Source organism: Octopus bimaculoides, chromosome 11, assembly GCF_001194135.2.
Source record: "Octopus bimaculoides isolate UCB-OBI-ISO-001 chromosome 11, ASM119413v2, whole genome shotgun sequence".
NCBI classification, from domain to species: Eukaryota; Metazoa; Mollusca; class Cephalopoda; order Octopoda; family Octopodidae; genus Octopus; species Octopus bimaculoides.
In genome coordinates, this window is record NC_068991.1 from 47,210,860 (window position 1) to 47,223,453 (window position 12,594).

The window sequence follows — 12,594 nt, forward strand, 5'->3', positions numbered from 1 at the left end:
CCAAAAAGGGTGAAATGAGTTCACGAGAATGGAGAGAAGAGCAGATGTCAACTCAGGATTTGCAGTTGCTTTTGGACAATTCATGAGGCACCCATTTTCCAAGTTTAGAAACCTTTCCAAGTTGTTGAAGATGACGATGAACAGTTGTATGGTTTGAGCTAAGCTTTATTGCCAATTCTTCAACTGATAATGCAGGATTTTCTTCAAGTAATGCCTCAAGGAGCTTATCATCAAATTCAACTGGACATTCTGCTTGATCTTAATCTTCAAGGCTGAAATCTCCACTTCTGAATTTAGCAAACCATCTTTTGAAAGTTCTTTCATTCAAGCATTCTTTCCCATAAACTGAGTATATGTTTCAAATCACTTCGGCTGCAGAGTTTCCTTTTTTGTACTCATAAAACATTATGTACCTCAAATGCTATTTGGATACTTCCATGTTAGAAAGGGTTTTAATCAAAGAAATTTTAATTCTATTATTCTGTAAAATATTTAATTAGTTTAAGTGTACACAAATGCATAAAAATAATTTTTAATTCCATTAGACATTCTAAAATACTTTTAAATTTCATTCAATTTTAAAAAAGGTAAAATTGGACAGAACTTATGGGATGACCTGATAGAGTACTATGACAAGAGGAAGATTTGTAAGAATAATTTCAAATGAGGAGAGGGTTACAACAATGAAGAAAACAAAAGAAATAAATAGAAGTAAAAATATTAAAAATAAAAAAGAAAATGAATAATGAACAGCAAAGAATTGGAGATATATTGTGCAAGAGTAGGGGATGAGAGGAGGAGATAAAAGAGAGAGAGACAAAGGGAAATGAAAGAGAATGGAAAGAGAAATGTAAGAATATGATTGTGGGAGAAAGGGTGAGTGTGCGTGTGGTGTGAGAGAGAGTAGATATGGAAGAGAGAAGTAGATGGAAGAGAGAAGTAGATGGAAGAGAGAAGTAGATGGAAGAGAGAAGTAGATGGAAGAGAGAAGTAGATGGAAGAGAGAAGTAGATGGAAGAGAAAATATGAGAGGAAGGATAAAGTATGAAGAATATAGAGAAAGTATGAAGAGAGGACAAAGAATGAGGAAAAGAGATGGATAAATAAATGAGTGAGTGATAGAGAGAGAGAGAGAGAGAGAGAGAAAGAGAGAGAGAGAGAGAGAGAGAGAGAGAGAGAGAATGTATGCGAAAGTGAAGTAAAAGAGAAAATATTAAAAAAAAAAAAGAAAGAAAACAGCAACACTAACAACATCACCACATTGATGCCTTCTATTTCTATAAAGCGGTGTTGGGCAATGAAGTGGCACAGACGTGGAGGGGACCGTTACACTGACTGACCTGTTGCAGAAGTGTCTGGAAAGACTGGTGCAAAGACATTCGCAGCAAAGTCCTCAAACATGGTCAGTTCTATGTGTTTCTGGATGATGTTGCCCAGGCATTTAGCACGTTCTTCGTAGCTGAGGGAAAAAGGCAGTCAAGGGAAAACTCAGACGAAATGATGAATCAAAAAAAACAATAATAATTAATAATGATGATGATTTTTTAATATAGCCACAAGGCCATACATTTTGCAGGGATAGTTTAAACTATTATATCTATCTCAACACTTGACGGTACACTGAGGAACAAAAGGCAAAACTAGCTATTATAATAATGAATCTCACATTAACTTAAAGCTATCTGTTTTGTACAGTTGATTGGTTCAATCCCAAAATATGACTGAAATACATTATTTACATTTGATGGATATTCGTCTTCATCTTGTTTGTGGTTAACAGAACATTTCAGCTGATATACCCTCCAGCCTTCATCAGGTGTCTTGGGGAAATTTCAAACCTGGGTTCTCATTCCTAAGGTATTTTTCAATGTTATTATTATTATTATTATTATTATTATTATTATTATTCAGTTCACTGCCTGGTATTGAACTCGGAATCTTGGGGTTAGTAGCCTGCGCTCTTAACCACTATGTCATATGCCCGTGGCGTAGTGGTTAAGAGCGCGGGCTACAAACCTTAAGAATGAGATCCCAGGTTCGAAATTTCCCCAAGACACCTGATGAAGGCTGGAGGGTATATCAGCCAAAACGTAGTGTTCACAACAAACAAGATGAGGACAAATATCCATCAAATGTAAATAATGTACATAATTCCTCATCTCTTAAATCTAGAACTGAATGACTGAAATTGATTTTATAAAACCACAAAGAGACAGATGGCAAAGTTAAATTTGGCAGAATTAAAACTCAGAAAGAAAAAAAATTAAGCTAATTTCCACAAAACATTTTCTATCCAGTGGCACGGGTTGGGCAAGATTCACTGCAGTCCACATCAATTGGAAAACACAGCAACAGAGACAACCAGCCAACAGAGTCAACCAGCCAACAAAAATAACATAGTTTGAGGATCCACACAGAGAGCTTAATATAAAAGCTAACCCTCTTGTTGCAAATTTATCTGACCTTTTTAATGACATTAGATCATAAATTCTTTATTACATGTACTATTATGTACACTCTAATAGTGATTGGATGATAGCAGGTAACTATCACTTGTCCAATGCTTTTGAGCACTATAAAATCATGTAGTGTAGTAATAATGAACATACAGTGATCATAATTATGTAAGATATCATGTTCTAATAAGAATCACTTCATGGGAGTATAACAGCAACGTCCAACTCTGACAACATCTTTGTCAATAATTTGACCTGGAAATAAACAAAACCTGGTTATGTGATTTGAAAGAGAAATATAAATTACTTAGATGCAACAACTCCTTTCAAAGGTAAGGCATAATGTTTGTCTGTTTGAAGGCCACAAAAAGCATGAAATTTTGAATATACACTTAATTTGATTCATATTAGGTCACTATTGCTGACAATGAAAAAGACTAGAACATGGGCACACCATGTTTTTGAAACATTCTTGAATCTAACATACAGACATGTGAGATCTGATATCTTGCCAACTTTGTTTACAGTACAATCTCAAGATAATCCCAGTACATTTCTGCCACAAGTAGCTTGCTTATAACTAAAGCAAACAAGACCATTTTGGTAAGAATAGCATGTTCTTCTCTTCTTGGTCTTCTAGTAGAAATGAACACCTTGACATGGTTACTAACTCTGAGAGTGCCAAACGCAAACCCTGTATGTTCTTAAGAAGAAAAAGATGACCAAATCAATAAGGCAGCAGAAAGCCAATAAAAACATTGGAAATTCATATCCTATAATTAACAGTGAACAGGTTATTTGATCAAGAGATTTGATTTGCAAGTGGTTCTCACTGACAAGTTGGAAATAAGAACTACACTACGTGGGAGCATAGAGAGGAAGACGTTCTCGTCATCTTTTACATTTGAAAATGGGTAAAAACAGCATTTCAACACAGCTAATAAAAAGATACTGGGAATGGTAGAGGGGCATCAGAGCCCGCTTTGTTCTGCTCGCATTGATGGCTGTGGCTCGGACTAGACAAGGGAGGACTTTGGAATTGACTATTGCACCGTCAAACAATGGGCCAAAATGAATCTGAAATTAAAAAGAAAACAACATTAATAATATTACTACCAAAAAATAATTTCCTCGAATTCACACAAATAATAATAACAATAATAATAATAATAATCCTTTCTACTATTGGCACAAGGCCTGGAATTTGTGGGGAGGGATACAGTGAATCGCATCAACCCCCAGTACTTGACTGGTACTTAATTTATTGACCCTGAAAGGATGAAAGGCAAAGTCGACCTCGGTGGAATTTGAACTCAGAACATAGCGACAGGCAAAATATTGTTAAGCATTTCATCCAGTGTGCTAACGATTCTGCCAGCTCGCTGCCTTCTTAATAATAATAATGATGATGATTTTGTTTTTCACAAGTATATAAAGACACAAAAACACTAACAGTAGGGGGGGGGGCTACAAAAAAAATTTTTTTAAACATGATAATGATGAAAATATAAAGGTGGTCTATAGGGTAAATCAGGACACTCCACAAACTCAAAATGTTCTCAAGAACAGCAGCAAATATCTTCTGCCTGTTGTCAGTGTACGACCAAAACTTGACTTATTCAGCCACAGTGAACTTGCTATTCACTAGTCAAAGATCACATCTTTTCCCTCTACCCTCACCTACTAGTTCAAATGATACTAGAAGAACACAATGAGGGCTTCATTAGATAAGACTTAACCTTTCAAACTCATCCACCATACTATCTTTTTATCCTTTTGCCATCAAGCATAAAACACTAGCTGACCTTGTTATCAGAAAACTGTGAGACAATGGTTTTCATTGGCAGATAATCTCATCTGCCAACATATTGTAGTAACTGTTTGGCATAAACCCAGAGGAAGATTAAGCACAAGTATATATCATGTTTAGAATTGCATACAAAACTTTATCTCACCTTGAATATCATCTACTGTTTACATTGTTAGATCCATAAAGCTTGTTACAAACTAAAACTGTCCCTTGGTAGAAATGCTACACTTAGGGTTTCTAGATGTTGTCCATAATAACTAATCTAAAAATCCCTCAAGAAAGCCTGATTCAATGTATTATTAACTGATGCTCAGAGTAATTCCAAGACTACCATCACCACTTACATTCTTCACTAATCTATTATAGAATGTGAGGACTCTTACTACTAACTGCACTGTCTTGTTGAATATGGCAATAGACCACATTGTACAGTGGTTGGCATTTAGAAGGACATCCAACTGTAAAAACCAAGCCAAAACTGGCCTTGCCTGTGCTGGTACCATGCAGAAAAGCACTCAGTCCACTCTGCAGACTGGTTGGTGTTAGGAAGGGCATCCAGCCATAAAAAAACCATGCCAAAACTGACACTGAAGCCTGGTGCAGTCTTCTGCCGAGCCAGCTCCTGTCAAACTGTCCAACCCATGCCAGCATGGAAAGCGGACATTAAATGATGATGATGATGTTCCAACTCCAAAACTGTAACTGAGGTAAATATTTTATAAAAGCTTTACTGGTTTTCTTCCAAGGAATTTCAGTGCATGCATGCCTAACAACAATAAGGGCATGTCGGAATCTCCACAGAGCAAGTTTTAACAACAGATATTGTTGGTCAGTAAAGAGCAATTTCTTAAATTTGATTAAATAAATCTCAAGATAATAGCTGTACATTACTTCAGTGATGTACCCACTGGTCACTTTTAACTCAACTTTCAGACATTTTTTCTCAGCCTAATCACAAGAAATCAGGACCCTGCCTCATTTATGGCACACAAACCTATCTTACGTTCCTAAATTTTATTAAAAGCAAAGCATAATTAGTTCCTTTGGACTCTAATCATTCTTTTCTTTTTTTTTATATATAATGAACAATAAAAAATACAAGAACATTCTTTTAAAAATATACAATTAAAAAACAAGAAAATATATTTTTAAAATGTTCCTTACATCAGGTTTCTTGTTAATGTGAATCCTAAAAAGTCCATTTGGAAGTGGGTAAATAATTATGAGAATATCCCCAAATTCTGTCGGAATAATGTTCCTGCGATAGTCTCGACTATGTTCTGACCACACTATATGGACCTCATCGTTCCCAAGATGCCTCATCTGCAACAACAATTTTGTCAAAATTAGCAAATACGGGAGTAAAGTGCAAAGTAATAAAAAACAGTGGCTCCAGGACTGTGTCCATAACCTGTAACATGCACAAAAACAGAATGCCAAAATAGGAATACAAACAATTGTGAACACAAAATCTACCTCTGGAAAGGAATAAACCTTAACATATGTAACCTAAGTGGTTAATGAACTTAAATCAGTGAAAGTATGAAATATCTCAACTAGGAGGTAGTCATGTGATCACATGACCGACCTGGCTATATTGTTAAACATCACTGGTCACATTGCGCTTTTGCATTGTTTTAGCCTTCAAATAAGGCCACCCTTCTGGCTAAGTAAGCAGGTCAACATGATTGAAAAGGGGACAGGAGCAATGTGAAATGAAGTGTTTTGCTCAAGAATACAATGTGCTGCCCAGTCAGGGAATCGAACCCACAATCTAATGATTGTGAATGCAACAGCCTGACCACTAGGCTACAAGCATTCACAGGAAGTAGGGAAGCAAAAAGATACTTTCAGACAGGAATCCAAAATATTTAGCCTTTTAGCATTCAAACCAGTCATATCCAGTGGAAATATTTAACCAGTTTTATGTTGAAAAACTGGCCAGATCTTACCTCTCACTTCAACCCTACAATGTCATTCTAAAACTAAATAATCACATCACTGAAATTTCTAATTTACAAGATGATTCAAAACAATATAAATAAATAAATATTATATCTGACAGTAATCTAAATACTAAAGGGTTAGAAGACAAATGAAGCCAAGTGAAATCATAGTTGTGGCCAATGCTTGCGTAATGTAACTGGCACCTGTGCCAGTAGCATGTAAAAAGCACACTTCAAACATTGGGCCGGCCTCGTAGAGGCAATAACAAGTGACTGATACCTTTGGTGATATGCCATGCTTAAAAAGATCTGTCAAGTCAAGTGAAATCGTAGATGTAGCCAAAGCTGGTGTTACCTAACTTAGCACCCATGCCAGTTGCACGTAAAAAACACCCATTACACAGAGAGAGTGAGAGAGTTTGTGCATAAAGTAGAGTTGTTTTGCCTGACCCAGACCCATAGTTGTGCTTGAGTGAAGCAATGAGTCTGGCGGGCAAAAACAAAGGTAAGAGGACGAGTGCCTCATATTGTGGGGTCATCTGACTCATATAATGAAAAATTATAAGAGGCAAGTGCCTTAATTTATGTCATAATTTGGAATTTATGTACGAGGTTCATAGCCTCAATGTGTAAATTTTATTTATAAAAGAACAGTGTTTTAGAGAAGCAAAGTTCGGCAGGCGGCTTTTGTCTTCTCCCATTATACTATCATGTTTATCATTCATTTTATCTCATTAATGTGTTTGTCTAGCCCGCAGCTACTCTGTGTTCTGCCTCTATGGCAAATTATAATGAAATAAAGTAGAGCTGTTTCCAAGGTAGAAATTGGCTTGCAATTTTTTTTTTTTTTTTTTTTAATATCTGAAATAGGGCCTAAAGGAAAACCATGACAATAATCTAACAGATTAGAATGTAAGGGACAAAGAAAGTTTGTAAAAGCATTGTTGAAAGGTGAAATGAAACAACTCTAGCTAGAAGACAAACATCAAATATAGTCATTTATGGATTAGCTAAGGTTGGAATCCCTATGATCATAAGGTCTAAACTGATCAGGGCTAAACAAGAATTCAGATACTATTACTTCTGGTGAGACAATTCCGAGATGATAAGTTAATTATTCAAGGAAAGGCAGCTATTTTGCATTTTACAATCTACAGAAGGCCTTTTTCATGTCCCATTCTTTCTGTAAGTCTGTACTAGCTGAATCATAATTAACAAATAAATGAGCTCCTAGAACCATTCTCTCTCCACAAAAACAGAACTAAAACTGTTACAGCACAGACAAGAGAGAAGAAAACAAAAATTCTGTAAAACATACACACCTTGATATGCATAGCTGCATCATTACCAGTTGGCATGCGAGTGGAAACATGGTAAATAACTTCACATGTTGAATTAGCGTAATAAGGGGCAGTCTCTCCTGTAGTCTTGTTCTGTTGCAATCCTCCAAGAAAACCAACATGTTGTTCAAGATCCACCTATAACATACACAAAAACAGAACACCATATTATCATTATTGTTATTATTATTATTATTAAGGTGGTGAAGTGGCAGAATCATAAGCATGCTGGGCGAAATGCTTAGTAGTTTTTGTCTGCCACTACATTCTGAGTTCAAATTCTGCTGAGGCCAACTTTGCCTTTCATCCTTTCGGGGTCAATAAATTAAGTACCAGTGAAACACTGGGGGGTCAACATAATTAACTAGTCCCCTCACACCAAATTTCAGATCTTGTGCTTTTAGTAGAAATGATTATTATTATTATTATCATCATCATCATCATCATCATCATCATTAAGATGGTGAGCTGACAGAAGCATTAGCATGCCAGGCAAAATGCTTAGCAGAATTTCATCCACCTTTACATTCTGAGTTCAAATTCCGCCAAGGTCGACTTTGCCTTTCATCCTTTCAGGATTGATAAATTAAGTACCAGTGAAATACTGGGGTCAATGTAATTGACTAATCCCCTCCCCCAAATTTCAGACCTTGTGCCTATAGTAGAAAGGATTATTATTATTTCTACTACTACTACTATTAAAGCCATTATTAGGGATTGGTAGAATCATTAGCACACCAGAAAAAAAATGCCTTACAGTATATTCTGACAGTTCCGAGTTCAAATCTCGCCATGGTCAACTTTGTCTTTTATCCATACAAGATTGATAAAATAAAGTACCAGCCAAGTATTGGAGTCAATGGCATCAACTAATCCCTTACCATCAAAACTGTTGGCCCTGTGCCTAAATTAAAAATCACCACCACTATTAGTAATACTAGCATTAGCACTGTTTAGACCAGATGTTTGTGTTTCAACATTCATTTGTAGCTGGCAAAAAAATGCCTGTTAGTTTCTTCTAATCTTTCATTTCAATACAATCAGCCTCCTTCTCTCTCTCTCTCTGCTATGGAAGAGACAGTACTAATGAGAGACATTAGTTGGGAGTCAGTAGAGTGATATGTGAAGGCACATGGCTAAGTGGTTAGGGCATTCGGCTCATGATCGTAGGGCCGTGTGTTCAATTCCCTGCAACACATTGTGTCCTTGAGCAAGACACTTTATTTCACAATGCTCCAGTCCACTCAGCTGGCAAAAATGAGTAATACCTGTATTTCAAGGAGCCAGCCTTGTCACACTGTGTCACATTGAATCTCCCTGAGAACTACGTTAAGGGTAGACAGGTCTGTAGAGTGCTCATTTCACGATCAAGCTGTTCCGTTGATTGTATCAGCTGGGATCCTCATTGTCATAACCGACAGAGTACTCCTTTCCTTCCTTATGTCATATCTAAATGCAAGTTAACCCTTTAGTACTCAAACTGGCCATATCCAGTCAAAATATTCAACGTTTTATGTCCAAACTAGCCAGATCCAGCCTCTCACACCTATTCTATAATGTCCTTCTAAAAATAAACAATCACATTATGAAAATCACAAAGCTACAAGATAATCCATGATTAATTCAAAACAATGTGAATAAATAGGCATAACATTTGCTAGAATAATCTGAATACTAAAGGATTAAACTTCAGCTGCTAAGAGATTTTGCGTGAATAGTCAACTGTAATAGAATCAATGTTGACGGTTTGTAGTTAAGAGCAGCTAGCAGATGATGATGAGGAAAGATTTTGTGGTTGATACTAAGGATGTGATTTAACAAATATTTTAGTATCAGCCATTTAACAGATATGTGATGAAAGTGGTGTCTGTTCTTTTAACAAAATAGTCTAACATAAAATAAGATGCTTTGTTCAAGACTCCAATATTCCTTGAGAATATTTGTAAAGCAAGAGATTTCAGTTGCTGGTTATCTTGTCCTCATGCTAACCACTCAGCAAGATCTTGTAGGTTACTTGAAGTACTATTATTTAACAGTGAACATCAGAGCAATAAAAAACAAAATAGCGAAATACCACAAAAACAAGAAATTGGCAAATCTTGTTTTCAATGAAAAATAAATGAGAAAATGTATTTGTGATAGAAGAAATCTACAAATAGTAGCGGTGGTAGTGGTGGCAGCAACAGCAGTGGTGATGGTGGTGGTGGTGCTACAGTAGCAACAGCAGCAGCAGTGGTAGTGGTTAGTGGTGGTGGAAGTAAGTGGTTGATGGGAGACCTAAGGGAGAGGTGAGATACTTCAACGAAACCTTGCAGTTAGTGAATACAATAATTGTTCAAATGTGATCAAAAACAATTAGAAGAAAAGGTTTGAAATACAACATAATTATAGCTCCATGAACCAACAACTAAATCCCACACACACAAAGCCTTTTCATACATTCAACAATGATATTTAGCAAAGATTCAACATGCAGTACATCTTCCTCCAAAACGTTTGGCAAGTCGTTAAACATATACTTACTTCCCAGCCTAAACCACTAACAAAATCTTCATAAGCTTTGCTTCCACCACAGTTAGCAAGTATTGAGTGTTTATCTTCCTGACCTTCAGCGACATATATCACAGCAACTTTGTGGGTGTCACGGCTAGAAAATTTTAAAAATTTATATAAATTATTAACTCGCATTTCATATACTTTAATAATGGGATGAAAAGAGATACATATACGATGTTATTCATTACTAAAACAGAAGCATACATTGTAAAGTTCCAACTAGAAGCTGTCACCAGATTGATATTGCTCATGCATCATTAATTTAACATCATGCCATGACCGTTATTCCCAAGAAAGTTCTCTTTTATGTATTTTTGTTTATTCTCTTCTAATGTTTTTTATATCCATAGCCAACCTTTCAATTCTTTATTTTTGAATGATTCTTTAAATCTAAACATTTACATACAGGCGCAGGAGTAGCTTGCTTACCAACCACATGGTTCTGGGTTCAGTCCCACTGCGTGGCATCTTGGGCAAGTGTCTTCTACTGTAGCCTCGGGCCGACCAAAGCCTTCTGAGTGGATCTGGTAGACGGAAACTGAAAGAAGCCCGTCGTGTGTGTGTGTGTGTGTGTGTGTGTCCTAGCATTGCTTGACAAATGATGCTGGTGTATTTACGTCCCTGTCACTTAGCAGTTCGGCAAAAGAGACCGATAGAATAAGTACTAGGCTTCCAAAGAATAAGTCCCGGGGTCGATTTACTCGACTAAAGGTGGTGCTCCAGCATGGCCACAGTCAAATGACTGAAACAAGTAAAAGAGTAAAAGAGTATATAACCCCCATCTTAGTGTCTTTGTTTGGTGTCTTTATTTTATAACTGTAGCAGCATGGAAAGCTGAGTGAATAGAACAGCAGACATCAAGCTTAGAGGTTAGCAATTTATCTCCCATCACCAGTACATAACTCTCAAATGGCCAAGACCGTCTATCAGTAAACAGCTACTTCAGGGTGAAATTAACTTGGCCCTATAAACAGTGGCATCACCAAAAGAGTCCTCATTCATTCTTTGATGAAGGAATCAATATTAGCTTATGACCATGTTAACTCAAGCACAATCAGTCAGGTAACTTCACAATCAATAAATAAATAAATATTATACCAAATATTTGTCTTACAATTACTCTAATGACATCATGGTTACTGAACAAAATATCAAAAGAAAAAGACAAAGAAAGAAAAAAAGAAAAGGAAAAGTAAAACAACATAAATTGTAAAAAAATCAAAAAGAAAGAATAAAAAAACAGGCAGAGAGTAAGAAATCACAAAAAAAAAAGCAATGAAACAAGAATGTAACAAATATATCCTAAAATAGAAACATACCATTTTTGGCTGTCCAAATTTTTCAGTTCTCGTAACAATTTGTCACTTTTCTTCAGTAAATCAAAATGACATCTGCCAAAGGAAAAGAAATTCTTTAAATTAAAAAAGAAAGAAATTTCCCGCACCCAAGCATCATCCACATGCAATTAAGACACCTAATGCTGAACCAGCACTGGTTCCATTTACAGAGAGCTCAGAAACACCCTTCAAATTTGATTAAAAGGTCATACCAAACTTGTTACTTTCAACAGCACAAAGACACAAGAACACAAGACCAAAGAAAAAAACTTAGTCATATACCATTCCACTGCCAAACATGAACAGCACACAACTAAAACCCTCAAAGCCGCAACAAGTGTTAGACCTCATCACTACTGAGGATCTCTCTCACTGAACACAATAAAGACTTCATCCCATATCAGATATTAACCCTCTACAAAGCTCAACAGACACTCACAACAGAATACTGATTTTTTTTGCTCCAGGAAATCTAATTTGAATTTAAAGTAAAACTTCCTAAGTGTAGAATTACCAGACACAAGTGCCAAAAATGCAGCACAGAAAATCCAAAGGCTCAGTTTTCAGTTATGTGACAATGTCAATAATTTTGAGTGCTTAAGTCACAAAAGTGCTAAAAGTGCATTATGACAGCCTGCTACATTTGAAATGCATGTCTGAAATAGCTGAGAACCATACACCATTAGACCAGGGGTTTTCAAACTGTGGTCCCCGGACTACATGGGGTCTGCAAGGACAAGACAGGGGGTCCGTGGACAGCAAATACTTTTTATGGGCAATTTGATTTTATATATGTTTTTTAATTGAAATCTTTTAATTGACAATAAACCTATTTGTTAAATAGTGTTAAATAAATAAATGTAAAAATATATGTTATTTTAAGCAAATATTTATGTATAAATTTCATAAGCGTTCATAAGGTAAAGCCTGAAATATAAAGGGGTCCGCAAGTCAAAAAGTTTGAAAACCCCTGCATTAGACGAATATGGTAAAAATACCATAACCCAACAGGTGAGCTTTCTTCAAGTATTATTATTAGTGGTGGTGATGATGATTAGTTCTGAAGCCTTAGGAAAACAGAATAACACTGTTTAGTAATCTCTAAAATATTATCTCTTCTCAACCACCCACCCACCCACCGACTGCATT

At 36.1% G+C, this 12,594-nt stretch overlaps 1 protein-coding gene across 1 annotated transcript in view; it reads right to left on the reverse strand.

The window, feature by feature from the left end:
* LOC106883134 (ral GTPase-activating protein subunit alpha-1) overlaps positions 1-12,594 on the reverse strand; it is a 294,566-nt gene that overhangs the window by 136,499 nt on the left and 145,473 nt on the right. Inside the window, exons 39-44 of the mRNA XM_052971984.1 lie at positions 11,428-11,574; positions 10,076-10,199; positions 7,535-7,690; positions 5,431-5,589; positions 3,409-3,533; positions 1,341-1,459 (exon numbers count right to left, since the gene is read on the reverse strand). Of these exons, the coding sequence (XP_052827944.1) occupies positions 1,341-1,459; positions 3,409-3,533; positions 5,431-5,589; positions 7,535-7,690; positions 10,076-10,199; positions 11,428-11,574 (830 nt within the window). The remainder of the gene's footprint in view (positions 1-1,340; positions 1,460-3,408; positions 3,534-5,430; positions 5,590-7,534; positions 7,691-10,075; positions 10,200-11,427; positions 11,575-12,594) is intronic.